Source organism: Danio rerio, chromosome 13, assembly GCF_052040795.2.
Source record: "Danio rerio strain M-AB ecotype USA chromosome 13, GRCz13ab, whole genome shotgun sequence".
Lineage (NCBI taxonomy): Eukaryota > Metazoa > Chordata > Actinopteri > Cypriniformes > Danionidae > Danio > Danio rerio.
In genome coordinates, this window is record NC_141033.1 from 39,651,221 (window position 1) to 39,668,743 (window position 17,523).

Genomic DNA, 17,523 nt, shown 5'->3' on the forward strand with positions numbered 1-17,523 from the left:
AGCCCTATAATGACTTAAAATTAATTCAACTTAAGTAAAACAAATGAAGGCTTTAAAAAAGATCAAATGTTTTTTAAAAAATGTAGTTTTTTAACAAAAAGTAACAAAACTTTTAAAAATGAGATCTTCACTGTTGTCTATAAAAGTCTGTAGACTGATATTTATATGAAAAAAGTTTCCTAAAAGCCTGAAAGCCTCTCTTAGGCTCCAACACTTGAAATCGACGCGTTGTGAAAGAGCACTTAATGTTTTTTTTACTGTATTGTCAGTGTGTCATGCAAAGAAAAGGGATTCATACAATCTCTTTTCATACATAGCCAGATCTGAATGTACTGTATAACTCATATATATTTTATAATAAAACTATTATACTGTAATAGTGTAATTTTACCCTCTGTTGGCATATTGCTGGTGAATTGCTGAGAAAACTATGGTTGAGTACCGAAACCATTATCAATATAATCTTTATGTACTTGGACCGAGTCACTCTCTTTTCAATTCCACGTAAATGTCTGAACTGTTGCTTGAAATCAGCGGTGATAGTTGGAAATGTTCCTCTTTATATCAAAATGTTCTTTTTTATATCAAAAGAAATATCAGTAGGCTACATTTTGGATTAGAAACCTGTAAATTGTAGAACTGTAATTTGTAATTATTTGTTTTAGCACATCCTAATTTTTCTAACAAAGCAAACAAGGTATGAGCAGCTCACACAAATGCTTTGAATCATTTTTTACTACATATTTCACAGCTGAACTGGACCATTGTTCATTTCACAGTCTAAACAAATGGAGAGAGAGAGAGGGAGAGGGAGAGGGCAACAATGAATTGACAAGTGCATGTGTAAAGAGAATAATCAATATCAGCTACTCTATTTTAATGGAGTAGGACAGTTTTACCAATTATAACTTCTGAAAAAGCACAAAAACCATTGTTTAATGTCATCAAAATATGTTTGCAGGCCTTTGAATTCATTATATATATATATATATATATATATATATATATATATATATATATATATATATATATATATATATATATATATATATATATATATATATATTTATATTAAAGAATTGATCTTTTTCAGAAATCTAAAGCATCTTGCATTGTAAACTTGCTCATGATTTTCTTCTACCTGATATTCAACACACAATTGTTGTGAAAGCACATAAATATATTTTTGGGGTTTGTTTTGTAGAAAGGAGACTCAATCTGAGGGAGTTTAGATGAATGTCCTTGTCCACTTGAGCAGCAGATGAGGACTTATCCTGCACATAATGGTCTGTTTGATGCACATGTTTAAAATAAATAAATGTTTTATATTCTATTCTAGAACATTATTAATGCAAAGTATGTAAGACTGTATTTGTGCTGTTGGCTGTAGACTGCACTCTATTGAAAGAAATATTCGTTGTAATTCTACAGGAGTCTATTGTCAATGCAATTAATATATGCAAAAAAAAACTATTTACTCATGATCCCTGTAAAATCTCTCAATGCCGTCTGCCTGATGTGCAATGACTGTTTTGCATATAAAAGAGATATTGGTTTTGGACTGTCAGCAGGGTTTACCAATTTTAAACACACACACGGGATGATTAAATTTACAAAAGTGATTTTAAAAACATAGAAAGCATATTAAATACAAGTAAACTGTCCACTTTAATGTTTAAAAATCATCTGAGGTGATAAAAGAAGTTTTTTCTCAACACATTTCTAAGCATAATAGTTTCAATAACTCATTTCTAATAACTGATTTATTTTATCTTTGCCATGATGACAGTAAATAATATTTGACTAGATATTTTCAAGACACTTCTATACAGCTTAAAGTGATATTTAAAGGCTTAACTAGGTTAATTAGGTTAACTAGGCAGGTTAGGGTAATTAGGCAAGTTATTGCATAACGATGGTTTGTTCTGTATATTTCGAAAAAAAAATATTGCTTAAAGGGGCTAATAATTTTAACCTTAAAATGATTTTTAAAAAATGCAAAAACCGAGAGAAAAAATATTATCAGACATACTGTGAAAATTTCCTTGCTTGGTTAAACATAATTTGGGAAATATTTAAAAAAGAAAGAAAAAAAAACTCAAAGGGGGGCTAATAATTCTGCATACTCTATATAAAGCATTGTTTTCTGTCATATTTTGTATGGTGAGGTAAAAATTTTAATGGAAGTGTAATTAATAAATCTGTGCAAATGTGTACCCCACTTTCAATCATGGACCAGTCCAGAAGTCAAATCAGTAAAGATTTCATTTTAAAAACGAAAAAGTTCATTTATTAGGTTTAGTTGTGAATTTATCTTAAGCAAACAAATCGTCATCAAGTTTTACAAGATGCTTTACATGCTATTATTATTTTGTATTAAGATAGAATGTAGAAAAGGAGATCGAATGAAATTAGAAAAAAATAATACAAATTATAAAAAAAAAGTACTAAATGTGCATTTTAGAACTTTTGGGCCCTGTGGTTGGAATTGCTTTGGGCCCCAAAATGACTAAATTCACCCCTGGCAATATATATTATCATTTAAAAAATATGCCTGTGGCCTGACAATTTTTCTGGTTTACTTTGCAAGAATAAGGAAGTAGTTTTGTTCTTAGAATTTCCAGAAAAAAAATTGCATTGTATACCCTTTTATTGTTTTGATTCTTGAAAGCCCCTTTTCATCTCTGACTCCCATAAATGTGAGTGGTCTGTTCTGATGACAGGTTTGTTGGCTTTGATAAGTGATAGGAGTCTTAGATCAAACTTTATATGCTTTATCAGTCTGTCTGATTTAGTACCCCCACGAATCATGCTTTATAACTCTCTCTCTTTTTATTATTAAGAGATTTTAAAAGGCCAGCTTTTCTTATCATCTCACACTCCCTATAAAGTTTTTTCCCCTGAGTTTTTTAGCCTGTTTCAATTAGGAGAGCATGAATGATCTTGCAATTGGAGGGGTTTCAAGTGTGAAGAATGCGCATATGTACACAAATGCATGTGATTATTTGCATGTAGGTTTTTCGAATGCAGACACAAGTCTCAGTTCCTGGGGAGATGTGGACTTTTATGTGTCCAATGTGAATAAATGGAACATTTAATTCTTGTGTAAGTTCAAAGAAACCTCAAGTTGGCAGGAGGACCTTATTAGGATGGAGAAAAGTTCTCCCAGGGCCCGTTTCTGAGTGCGTGTTGTGTAGGGGTTTCTTCGTCCTGTCCTTGGCCTTTTGTTCGCTGGTATGCGTGTCTGGATTGAAGCCAATCAGAGCTTTACAAAAGTTGCTGTAGGAAAGTGCTAAATTTCCACTGGCTTCCAATGAAATCTCAGTTCAAACGTCTCTAACAGCAGTCGTACTTATAAAATAAATATAATTATTGTTATTAGGTACTTTTAAAATGCCTCAGTGTTTGGTTGCTTGTGTGAATTTCATTTAGTGAACTACTGTATGAAGAGCTGTTTGGTTATTTTAATGGATTTTTTTTTTTGCTCCTGTACTTATACCATCTGTTGCACATGTATCGTATTTCTTTGTGCTTTTTGTGTTTCAGATTTTTTCACCCTGCTAAAATGCCAGTTAAAGATTTTGTGGCGATATAACAACGATAACAAATTATTATGCCTTAAGTAAAATTGTCACTCTTTTAAAAATACTTCCCAAGTGCTGTTTAACAGAGGGAAGTTTTGAACATAATATTTTTAATCGCTCATGTCCAGGCGACACAGTGTCTAAGTGGTTAGCACGGTTGCTTCACTGCAAGAAGGTCACTGGTTCAAGTCCCAGCTGGAAGCCCTTCTTTGTGGAGCTTTCCATGCAATAATTGGCAGTTCATTCCACTGTGGCGACCCCTGATTGAGCAGAGTCTAAGCCAAAGGAAAGTGAGTGAACTATTTTCCAATAGCTAATCTCTTTTGTCATAGTCATGATGACAGTACATAATATTTTATGTTATTTTGCAAGATTCATTTGTCAGTTTAAAGTGCAAGCTATGTTAAAGGTCACCTATTTTACCTCTTTTACAAAATGTAAGATAAGACTTTGGTGTCGCCAGAATGTGTCTGTAAAGTTTAAGCTCAAAATACCCATCAGATTATTTATTATATAATGTAGACTCTGCTCATTTTGGTATCTGACAACAATGTAGCTGTTTTTGTAGCGTATGGCCTTTAATCCAAATGAGCTGCTTCTCCACACCCACCATTCCCATGGGCGTGTCTGCTTCTTTTGCGTGACGTCAGATAAACAGCAGTCAGTGACAGAGACAGACCACTGAAGTAAGGCCACTAGTCAAAAATACCAAGTAAGTTTATTTGATGTATTTAAGGTGGAGTTTATTCAAGCCTTTCTGAAACGATAAAACAAATGCACAAATGCCGTTTGCAATACACACACATACACATACACACATATGTGTGTTTACTGACACCATGAATGTTTTAAACTTATAAAATTAATCATTGAGGTGCAACTGATCACAGATAGTTGTAACATATGTTTTAATACCACTTCTTTGCAAAAGATGATCCGTGGACATGTGTATACATGGTATGATGGAGACATGGCACCTGTCAATCAATTTGGTGGGTGGGGAAATCACACTTCTTTGTCACGTAGTGGTCAGCCTCAAAATCACTGGGATTTGGATCCTATTTTAACGTCAGTAAATTTAAAAAAAGAGACTTTTTGCTGCTCTTGATCCAGACTGGAGCTTATGTGAGATGTTACAGTTTAGTTTATACAATGTCTGAATGCATCAGTGAAGTTAGTAACTGTGATTTCAAGGAAATTATATAAAAATCATAAAATTTTTACAAGCCATGGAACAGAATTTTATGAATCATCACAAATCATGGAAAACTAGACTCATATTTTTCACCTGGTAATATAAGTTTATTTCTTATAAAACACAAACTAAAGGAATAATATTACTTAATAATATGACTTATATTTAAACAAATATTTATATTTCTGTTAAAAATATATAAAATATTGTAAAATAACAGTTTGATGATATGTATTTGAAAGTTATATTTAATGCAGATTTATGTCCTTTTTTAGAGAAATATTGTTCAACTTGAACTCAAAAGGCAAGGTTAAATGATTTGCCCAGTGCAGATGTTAAATTGAGGTTGGAATGTGTTGGGTTATTTAACACAATCTTGCAACTTCCGTTAGTTTCCTTTGGTTAAGACAGAAATCAGCTACTAAAGTACTGCAATTTCACTCTGGACATCAGTATGGATGAAATAATATGCTAATGCTTGTTAAAACCACACCAAGTTAATTGTTAAATGTTTGACATTTAAGCCTTTAAAATTATCTAATTCTGGACATGAAAAAATATTTATATATATTTATAGTTACTATTTGTTATATTGCTCAACTTTTTAACATTACTCATTCAGTAATTATAAACATCTGGTATAGTCATAGAGTGACACACAGACTACCCACATTTCTGACCAATGAATATTTTGTCGCTTCCTGTCTGCTTTGCAGTTCTGTTAAAAATGTGAAAAACGCCTTAAAGTGAGTCCTGTATACTACTGTTCAACAGTTTGTGGTCAGTTTAAGGCATTTGGTGTCAGAAAGGCTTGAAATAAACTGATCCAAAATGACAGGAGAGACTATAATGTGACAGAGTACTTCTATTTCAAATTGACACCTTCAGTTTACATTGGAATATTAAAGGGAAGGTTCACATATAAATTTTATTTCTGTCATCATTTACTCACTAAAATTTAGAGTATTTTTTTCTGAAGATAATAATTGGTCAAAGCGGCACGGTGGCTTAGTGGTTACCACAGCAAGAAGGTCACTGGTTTGAGTCCTGGCTGGACCGGTTGGCATTTCTGTGTGGAGTTTGCATGTTTTCCCTGAGTCTGAGTGGATGTCCTCCAGGTGCTCCAGTTTCCCCCACAGTCCAAAGACATGTGATACAGGTGACTTGACGAAAATAAATTGGCTGTAGTGGATGAGTGTGTGTGAATAAGAGTGTATGGGTGTTTCCCAGAACTGGGTTGTGGCTGGAAGCGCACACACTGCATAAAACAAATGCTGGAATAGTTGGTGGTTCATTCCGCTGTGGCAACCTCTGAAAGAGAGACTAAGCCAAAGAAAAATGATTGAAAGAATTGGTCAAAATAAAAAATGACAAGTGAAAGGTGACAAAAATAATGGCCTTTTTTGACAATGTATTTGAAATAGAAATACTTGGTGAAATTATAATCTTTGCTGTCACGTTTAATCAATTTAATTCAAACCTTTCTGGCACCAAATACCTTAAACTGACAACTAATTGGTAAACAATTGTATAGAGAAATCATTGTAAGACCTTTTTTCACATTTTAAACGCACTTCAGTGCAGACCGCAAGGACAAAATAATCTGGCATTAGAAACAACTGCTCTAAATGTCAATACATTTATTAGAAATTTAGAAACAAGAACAGACATTACATTAAAAAATCTGACCAACCACAAGCTTTTGAATTGTACAGTGTAAAAGAAAATCTGTAAAATGTACGGCTGAAAACGGACATCTGAGTGGTCAGAATTTAATCGTTAAACAAAGCAAACTAACTGTAAAAGAAATGTCAAACTTTAACAGTGCACACAACTGCTAAACACCACCATGGTAACACATCTAAAATTAAGGGAATGCAGAACATTATTTATCAAAATGAGATAACATAAAATTTTAAACTATAAAGAGTACTATAAGTGAAGTTTCACGAACTAATTTCACGAGGAGCATATAATATGATTGACTACAGCTGATCCTTACCGCTAATCATTAGCTAGCCTATCAGATCATCCCAAAACTACTATAAATATCCTGCCTTAATTTCATTCCTTATCTTCATTTTTGGAAAACCCCCCTCTATCCTTCCCTTCTCCCTCCTCCTCAATTCTATGATCGGGCGACACGGCGTCTCAGTGGCTGGCGCTGATGCCTTGCAGCGGGAGGGTCAAAGGTTTAAGTTCTAATTGAGCCAGTCGGTACTCTCTGCGCGGAATTTGCATGTTCTCCCCGTGTTCGTGTGGGTTTTCCCCAAGTACTTCGGTTTCCTCCCACAGTTTAAAAACATGTACATAAGCGAACTGTAATAACAGTCACAAGCACTTAACGCATACATACAGAATCAATCAGAACCACCATATTAGCCAAAGTATACAGGTAAGAAATTAACTGCGGGGCTCTCGAGAAATATTGAACTATTGCTCATTCACCAGGCGGGAACCTTGGGCTCATCTATCTCTGACAATTCCCATAATTCTGATCAGTAGCCCAAACTGTCTGTCAACATGTAGGTTAGTACATCTGCGCTCCCCGTTCCCGCAGATCCGCAGACCTGTAAAAACAAACGCTGAATCAAAACTTTTTAAAATCCTGAATCAGTATTGGAGTTACTTTTGCACGAGGAAGGAGGACACCATGGCTGAAGCATTTTTTTAGACAGGTAATGTTATGTTTTAAAACTATTTTAGTCACACAAAGTTGATGTAGATTGTGTTGTTTTACGAGTGGGTTATATGCACAGAAGAGTTGTTCAGCCACTAAATTCTTCCGGCGAAAGGATGATGTGGTTTTCAGTGTTATAAGGGACCTTTTACAACGCCAATAATGTAGATTTTTTTAGTTTAGCAACAAAACATCAGTAAATAGTACTATTCTGCCTAGCCTGCTTTTCTGAGGTTAAGTTGGTTTTGGATTCATTTTCTTGTTTCATTTTTGAACAATGGCTTCCTATTTATTTATCATGCTACTCTGAACATTCGGTCTGAAATAGCATGTAAGTATGGCTTAATAATAAGTGTAATTCCTGCACCCTGCTGGCCAACCACTAAGCATACAGTAGTCGCTTTAGGACAAAGTGCGTGAGAAAATGAAACCAGTGATCCTTGGATCCTTGCTACACAACTAAAAACATGCTAGATATAATAGTTTTACGTTTGGAATTGTAGTATTATAAAGTACTGTAAAGTTTTCTAACTGGCGAATGACATGAACTAGTCCAGGGGTGGCCAACCCTGTTCCTAGAGAGCCACCTTCCTGCAGATTTCAGTTGCTACCCATATCAAACACACCTGAACCAATTAATTAGGACCTGAACACCACGTGATAATTACAGGCAGGTGTGTTTGATATGGATTGCCACTGAAATCTGCAGGAAGGTGGCTCTTCAGGAACAGGGTTGGCCGCCCTTGAACTAGTGAGTCTCTGTCATCTTAAAGGGGTGCGTTTGTAATTTCAGGAGGCGTGGCTTTGGACTGCAGGAGAGGGACTGTGTTTCAAAGATAATATGCTAACGTATAGCATTTTTGCAGATCACCTACTGCACCTTTAAGAAAACTTACTGTCATCCAGCTTACAGATTTTTACTGTTTACTTATTTTTGCAGCTTTTTAAAAATCTCAATTCATTTATTTAATCCATGATCCATTTAAATCACTGCCAGTTTTTTTTACAGTTGTCACCTGGGCGAGTGCTGCTGTCTCAACGGTTAACTGGTTGGTTCTAATTGAGATATTGCAGTCAACCTGAATGGGTTGTGAAATTGGTAATACTAAATACAGACTTAAATATTCTCTAGCTTCCTTTTTGAGCCAGGCATTGGCATTTGTATCCAACACTAAATAGTGGACTTTGCCTCCTGATTCCAGTAGTTGGTCACATGCTACTGGTGTGTTAATTGCTGCTGTTTGTATGCACGTGTTCTACTTACACAGTGTCCTCTGACAAGTCTGCACTCATACGTAATATGCAGCATAATGTTTCCGGGTATATTCTTTATGGATGTGTGTTCTTCTCTCAGGCAGAACACAATGTTTCAGGAGTTGTCTCAGTAATAGCGTTGGCACAGTGATGTCTCTCTCACCTTTACTCTTTGTGTTTACTAAGGCAGCAGGCCAGATCTCTGACCCAAGACCCACAGATGCCCTTTAGCCTAGAGAACAGGGAACTCTGGGTAATAAAGTCAAGTTTGTTGTTTTGAGTATAACATAATTCATAGTTTTTGTTGAGAATTTTATTTACTATGTTTAAATACAATTTCTCATATTTCATTTCAGTGTCTGTCCCCACTGTAAGAAATGTTTGTAAATGAGCTGTTTTTCATATTTTGTGATTCATGTTGTATTTATTTATGATTTTAAAGTGCATTATGGAACCTTGATTTTTGCACCAACAACTTTTGATATTAAAAAGTTTGAAAAAGTGACTTTTTTTTTTTTTTTTTTGACATTTTTAATAGTTTGAGGTCATATGTCTGTATTGGTGTTGTAAACTGTGGTACAAAAATTCTGGTAATAGACTGCCTGTACTTTTTCTGCTATTTTACAGACTTATTTCTCTCTCTCTATATATTGTTACTTATATAGTATATTATTTCAATCTACCAAAATATATATAAAAGTCACTTTGTTAAACAGCAGATTTGGTTTTTCAACGTCAAGAGTAGACAGAGCAAAGATCAATGTCCCATAATGCAATCCATGTTTGTAAATAAACTAAAAACACATGTAAATCATAAAATGGATTTTTTTTTAGCGCTCATAAAATGAAATCTACAAATATTTTCAGTGAATTCACATGTTTAAAATGCATGGAAAAGTATACTCATGCTGTGTCTTAAATGAATCTCTGGAAAATAATTTAAGCCATAAAAAGACAAAATCATTGTCGACAACCAGAAAGCACAAAAGCATCTCATCTTTTTTGTAAGTAAGAGACTCCACATTTAAAAAGTTTTACCTGTTTACTCTTTAAAAATGTATTAATTCGATTTTGTTCAATTATTTATTGATAAAAAGTAATTAAAATTACATTGTTGATGTAATTAGAAAAATTAAAACTACATTATTGATGCAGAAACCTACACATTGGTGTTTTATGTATGTACCGTATGTATGTATGCATATATGTACAGTATGTACTGTAAAAGACTTTGCATGTTCTTTCAAAGTCCATAACTTACTGCTTTTTAGCTTGGCTGCATTGTTAACAGTTTCCGTAGAATCTACAGAAACCTTCTGGCAGCAGTTTGCCAGTAACTTTCTGTAAATTAATAACGGCAAAAATACTGTATTTACATTTACAGCACCATTTACCTTGCTGTATATGTATTTACAGTATTGCATATCTTTACTATAAAATAAACAATAATTCGCAGTGCAACTTTAAAATACCGTAACATGCTGCGTAACTGTCCTACAGTAAAATACAGATCATATTATAGTTAAATTCTGTGTCATTTACGAAAATCGTTAACATGGCAGTCTCTTTTTTCATTCATATATTTCTGAAAACACAGGAGCATGATACATTTTGTCGCTGAAAACCACTTCCTTTTAAAATATGAGTATTTTAAATCAGAAAATTCCACTGAAAAATTTTATTAAATGAAATGTCATAGATCGTGGGACTGAAGCCCCCTGTGAAGCCCCTGACGTGCACCTGTTAAGCTTTTGTCTCTGAACTTTTCACATATTTAACTTTTTTGGAACACAATTGTTCCATTTTGTTGTCCTTTGGTGTGAAACTGCTATTTATTAATAATGTCTAACAAGTATAACAAGTCATGGAGATTTTTTTTTTATTAATAATTTAATGTAAAATTAAATATCACTACATTGAGAGAAGTGTTCATCAATGAAGATAAATCAGTCTTTTAGATAAATCACACTTTTTTCATAATTTTTGCTGTCACAACATAGGAGGTACAGTAAAAATGTAAAAAGCCTCGGCTGAGTCAGTTGGCTTTTCTGTGTGGAGTTTGCATGTTCTTCCCGTCTTGGCGCGGGTTTCTTCTGGGAGCTCCGGTTTTCCCCACAAGTCCAAATACATGCGGTACAGGTGAAATGGATTGGCTAAATTGTCCGTAGTGTATGAGTGTGAATGAGTGTGTATCAATGTTTCCCAGTGATGGGTTGCAGCTGGACGGGCATCCGCTGTGTAAAACATATGCTGGATAATTTGGCAATTCATTCCACTGTGGCAACCCCAGTTTAATGATGGGACAAAGCCAAAAAAAATAAATGGAATGAATGAGAATCGATTAAGTTAGTCACTCCCTATTATTTTTTCAAACATCTTTAAACTACATAAATCAGTTTTTTTCTTCAATAATGGTGTTTTATCTATTTGTCAACTACACATTTATACGTTTTATATATAAAATATTTGCCACAAAAAATCCATTTATGAAGGCAAATGGGGGTCCAACCTGATCCTAGCAATTTGTACCTAATACAGTGGCCACTGAGTGTATATTCCTGAAGCCTGTTGGTTCTGGATTGGTTTCACACTTTTTTCAGTAACACTACATAAATTTGATATGCTGGCTTGCAATATTTTAATGATCCTCAAGCGTGGTCATGCACTAACAACTCTCTCTCTCACACGCTGGCTTGCTGTTTACTTTGGCGCTCTTCATAATTCTCATAGACTGTTTGTTCATCTCTGGTTGCAGTGTTACCTAAAGCACGATGGACTCTGGACCTTTGTGACAAACTGATTAAAAAGAACTTTCTCCTCTGCATCTCTGACTAAATAAACAGATGAATTTGGTTCAGTGACTGACCTGACTTGCCTGTACTGTACGCTCCATTAACTGGCATCTACAAGCTATTGACTCCTCTTAAAGGTACAGAGCATTTTAACTTTACAGAATGACCAAATCTTTTTAGCATCGTTGATTTTCATGAAATCACAGACATTTGTAACTAGCATTTTTAGAGAGTTATGTGTAGAATATTGAAGCCTTGATCACACAGATATTAGACTTTTAAAAATAATTAATAATAACAAAATAGTTGTAATAATTAATAAAAAATAATTAAAGTTTTTTATGTTTAATGAATAGAACAGTGGAGATGATTGACTGGAAATTGGTTGGAGCAGAGAGAAAGGGGAAGGATTGGCAAAGGCCCTTAGCTGGGACTCAAACTCTAGTCACAGTGAGCAGTTTGGTCCTATGTGTCAAAGAACGTAATCACTGGTCAATTGGTGCAGACACAGATATTGTAATTTTAGAGTAGCACCTTTCAATGTTAAACAACTGGTATGTCAAAGAAAAAACATCACCGGTATCTCAATTACAGCAGTTATCCTGTCTGTCTTGGTGTGACGAGTCTCTAAAGGAGAGCAATGTAACCTGCCATTGAAGCCTTTTTTACAGTACCATCGACAGCACCAGTCTCACTTTACATCATGTGCTTCTGACAGATTTAGAAATAATTGCATTCCAATATGTATCATGTTCTTCTGTGACATTTATCTATTTGCCAGTCATTTTTTCAGTGCATCTGCTAATGTAAAGAAAAAGAAGGCCCTACTAATGATCTGTCTTTTTGAGTACACTGAATTGTCTTTATGTAGTCTGACAAGATCTGGGGCTGGAAAAACCATAAACATCACAAAGAACAAAGAGGTTTAGAAACCATTAAAGGAAATGCAGGCAACACATTGAAGACAGAATTATTAGCCCCCTGAATTATTATTTTTTTCAACACATTTCTAAACATAATAGTTTTAATAATTCACCTCTAATAACTGATTTGTTTTATCTTTGCCATGATGACAGTAAATAATATTTGACTAGATATTTTTCAAGACACTTCTATACAGCTTAAAGTGACATTTAAAGGCTTAACTAGGTTAATTAGGTTAACTAGGATGGTTAGTAAGCAAGTTATTGTATAATTATGGTTTGTTCTGTAGACTATTGAAAAAAAATTGCCTAAAGGGGCTAATCATTTTGAATTTAGAGTTTAAAAAAAAATTAAACTGCTTTTATTCTACTTGTAATAAAACAAGTAAGACTTTCTCCAGAAAAACAATATTATTAGACATACTGTGAAAATTTCTTTGCTCTGTTAAACATAGTTTAGGAAATATTTAAAAAAGCGGGAAAAAAAATCAAAGGGGGGCGAATAATTCTGATTTCAACTGTATGTGACACTTGAAGGAAATGTGAAGTCTTGTGGAATATGTGCTGTTCCATTCAAACTGCTTTTTTTTTTTTTTGAGAAATTTATATTACTTGAACATTACAATTACAAATAATATTACTCTACCTGACAAAAGTCATGTCACCTATCTAGGTTTTAGGAACAACAAATAATAACTTGCCTTCTTATTGATCATTTGGTATCAGGAGGGGCTTAAATGAAAGGCTAAGGCCTCCAGATTACGCTTATTTTACTAAATAAAATATGATCATCACTTGATTTTCAATTATTTAATTAGAACAGTAAGGTCTGACAAAAGTTTTGTCACTTAACAGAAATAATATACAGTATAGAATATAAAATCATGATGCAGTGAAAAAAGAATTAATATTTAGTATGACTCCCATGAGCTTGGAGGACTGCATCCATTCATATCTGTAATGACTCAAATAACTTATTAATAAAGTCATCTGGAATGGCAAAGAAACTGTTCTTGCAGGACGCCCAAAGTTTATCAAGATTCTTTGCATTCATCTTCAATGCCTCCTCCTTCATCTTACCCCAGAAATGCTCAATAAGGTTCATGTCCGGTGACTGGGCTGGCCAATCCTGGAGCACCTTGATTTTCTTTGCTTGCAGGAAATTTGATGTGGAGGCTGAAGTAGGAGAAGGAGCGCTATTCTAAGAATTCACCTGTGGTTTGTAATGTAATGAGCAGCACAAATGTCTTGATACCTCAGGCTGTTGATGTTGCCATCCACTCTGGAGATCTCGTGCATGCCCCCATACTGAATGTAACCCCAAACCATGATTTTTCCTTCACCATACTTGACTGATTTCTGTGAGAATCCTGGGTCCATACAGGTTCCAGTAAGTCTTCAGCAGTATTTGTGATGATTGGGATGCAGTTCAACAAATGATTCATCAAAAAAATCTGCCATTTCCTAAAAGTAGCTAAAAGTCTAGTTAATATTTGTTGCTCTTAAAACTGGGATCGACGACAAGACTTTTGTCAGGTAGAGTACAAATATAAATGTACCAGATGGACATGTTTAAAAAAAAAAATTATAAAATATTTTACTAAAATTTAAATAAAAACATGAAATATAGACATGAACAGAAATGCTTTTATAGAAAATCTATAACAAATTACAAGATTATACGAAACTTGGACATATATTTATCATAATGTAAAATAAAGCAGTAAATTAGCAGTTCTGAATTTTCAGTGCAGTCTTCATTGTCACATGATCCTTCAGAGATCATTCAAACATTAAGAATGTTGAGCTCGATCAGCACTTAACATGTTATAAATATTAAAAACAGATGTGCCGCTTAATATTTTTTTTGGAAACCACTATACAGTACATTTATTCTAGGATTGTTTTATGACTAGAACGTTCCGCAGAACAGGATTTATTTGAAAGATAATTTTTGTAACAATGTAAAAATAAAAAAGCATAGTTTTGATAAGTATAATGTACTCTTTTTTAATTTTCTTAAAAAAACCAACTAAAAGCAAAAGTCATACTGACCCCAAACCTTTGAACGCTAGTGTGTGTGCCTAACAGGCAGTGTTTTTCTTCCTCTGACACAGTTGGGCCTGAGATGCAGTAGTGTGTCAGGCCAGGGTCTCTCTTGTGTTCTCCAGCATGAGCTCCTCCCCTGGACCTGCCCCTGTCCTGGACTCCAGCAAGGCCGATCGAGGGGCCTCGCCTGCCCTCTTACCCCGGCTCTACGCCTCCCCGCTCGGCATGGACAACCAGACCGTCTGCATTCCTTCCCCATATGTGGAGGCCTGTCAGGATTACTCTCCACCGCATGGGGGAGAGTTCAACCACGGAGCCCTAACGCTCTACAGCCCCGTCTCCTCTGCAGTGCTCGGCTTCCATCGTCCTCCTGTGTCCGAAAGCCTCGTCCCGCTTAGTCCCACAATCCTGTGGCCGCCTCACTCTCTGCACTGCCCGCCTCCGCTGGCCTACAGCGAAACACGTTCACACAGCGCCTGGGAGGAGGCCAAGACACACACGCTCAGCCAGAGCAGGTGAGAATAACTCAGTCTTTAAAAATAAGTCAGACTTTTAGTCCAGGCTTATAAATAACTCAGACGTTCATATGAACTCAGACATTTATTATAACTCAGACTTTCATTTAGTCTCTAGGTGGCAGCTGTCACATGTACCTTTTGGTTGCCATGGAAACAGTAACAGATTTGTTATGACATAAAATGTTTTTTTTAATCACCTTAGCTGTTTGTTTTTTAGTTTCTTAAAATGTGTTATTTTTGGTAGTTTTTTTAATCATCTTTAATCAACTTGTTGAGAAGGTTATTTTTTTTTTTTAGGACAGACAATAAAAACATTAGGAAGACTCAGAGTCTTTTCAGAATTGCAATCCTGACTCTAAGATTTGGTCATATTTGACACTTGCACATACACCTGGCGCAGTAAGGCACAAGATGTGTTCGACGCAATTTGTTTCTATCTTCAGACCAGCTCAACCCTAATTTTCACTTTATACGTCACATTGTATAAATAGCAAATCCATTTGCACCACTTTGTGGACTCATGGGTGTTCCAGTATAAAAAGGAAGTGGGTTAAAACACATTGTTGGCGAATTGCTATTTTAAAGAACTGAAAAAGACTGTGCTATTGACCAACTAAAAGCTGGTCTAAAGTCCAGCACAGAGCGCGTTATTTATACACACAGTAATACACACAGGATGTATAGCAATACACAAATATCTTTACAAATGAAAAGAATTAAAGGATTAAAATGTTACAAATTTATTTATTATTATTTACTACAAAAGTATAAAAACTACAACCTCCATGCCTTCTTTGTGTTTTTTTTCCAGTTTATTCATGACAATTTGCATTTGTATAATGTTATTATTAGCAGTATTATTTATTATAAGCATATTTATATTAGTTTGAATAAAAACAAGTTTAGATTTTTCACCTGTCAGGTTTTAGAGATGTATGTATTCCCATATGGGGCATAAGAACAGGATGTGTGTTTAAATATAACTTAGTTTGTTGTCCACATTTCGGTATTATTGTTCATTTATTTGTTTGCTGGAAATTAGAACTAAATTTAGGAATAGATTTGAAACAAATCTTTGTGCTTAACAAACAAAATTTAATATGTAGGCTAATGGATGTCTTTAGCGGAGTGAGCACAGCACCGTTCTCTTATCCACAAAAGTAAAGGAGTAAAGTAAAGAGTAAAAGTAAAGTATAGAGGGTGAATGGAGGAGGCTTGTTCTTTATCCTTGGGCTGCAGATGCTCTGTTTAACTGTTTTCTCGCTAGTGAAGCTTTCAGTTTTTCCACCTACAAAGTCCGCAATGTAAATAATAAATGCGCCATGGTGCGACGCAACTGACTCTTAAAGGGAATGGGAGATGAGAATCTGATTGTTTAAGTGCACGTTATGTTCAAAACACAACCATAACTCATTAGGAAAATAAGTACAACCCTGTTTGACCATGCACCAGGGTGCAAAGTGTATTTTTTCATCTTTCAAATAGCAAATAGTGGATTCGGACACTCCCTTAATTTTTTTTTTATTTTATTTTATTTGCATTTTTCTTTTCTTTACACTTTGCACCTAAATAGAGCCCTATAAGTCTCAGAATTGCGGTCACTACTCTCAGATTTTGTCATAGGTCTGATTTGATAGGATTACAGAAAGCAGGGAAGACATTATTTGCTCCCACTATAAGTGTTTTTAACAAGTTTATGTTAATAACAATTTAAGTAATTTTTCGGCAGTTTTTTTTTTTTTTTGCTGTTGACGTAGAATACTTATTTCTGTACAAAAATAATAAAATATAATGTTATTAGAATTAAATAAATTTATAATAATAATGATAAATTTGTAAAACATAAAATGGTAAACACAGATTTAAGTCCACATGAAATCATTAATTTTATTGTTAATTTTTTAGAGCACATTGTTGGTCTTAAGGTGAACAATAAATTCATGCAAGTTAAATAAACAGTTTGTTTCGGTAATCTTTAATCAAAATCTAACTGTTTGTATCCACTCTGCAATGGCGGTTCTTCACTGATGACATCAGTTTGATGGCTCGGGCAAGATATGTGCTTAGTCATGCTTCTATAACACTTAGTTTAATGTGATATAAAGACAAGAGGAGGAATGCAAAAGTAAACCCCTGCCCCCTACTCAATATTCAATTTCAGTTGAAAATGCATCATCATACTGGAATAAAAGTCTGAATCAACTTACATTGCATACTGACTTTAAAATCAAACATTTAACTCGTTTGTTTAGATTTTAGTATAACTTAGATTTTTTATTCAGCTTGCTTCATATTATTTGTAACATTGTAAGCTATGACATCGTCTTGCTTTTTACTACAAAGATGACTTTTTGTGCGTAACATAGTAAACAGTGTAAACAACGGGTCTCCTGCAGAAACGGTGACATAAACAAACGAATAACCATCCGTAATTCAACACTATTTTGTTGTTGGACTAAATGTGCTCTATTGGATGTTGGATTCTTACCTTTCAACATAAATCGTGATGTACAGCGATGAATGCGTGT

At 34.5% G+C, this 17,523-nt stretch overlaps 1 protein-coding gene across 23 annotated transcripts in view; it reads left to right on the forward strand.

The window, feature by feature from the left end:
* esr2b (estrogen receptor 2b) overlaps positions 1–17,523 on the forward strand; it is a 45,686-nt gene that overhangs the window by 4,121 nt on the left and 24,042 nt on the right. For 7 of the 23 annotated variants that reach the window (XR_015504931.1, XR_015504933.1, XR_015504923.1 and 4 more), the window contains exons 2-3: positions 11,469–11,642; positions 14,546–14,992. Coding sequence is in view for 9 of the 23 variants with exons in the window: in XM_087277487.1 (XP_087133613.1) it covers positions 14,601–14,992 (392 nt within the window). In the remaining 14 variants the exon portion in view is untranslated. 23 annotated transcript variants of the gene reach the window in all.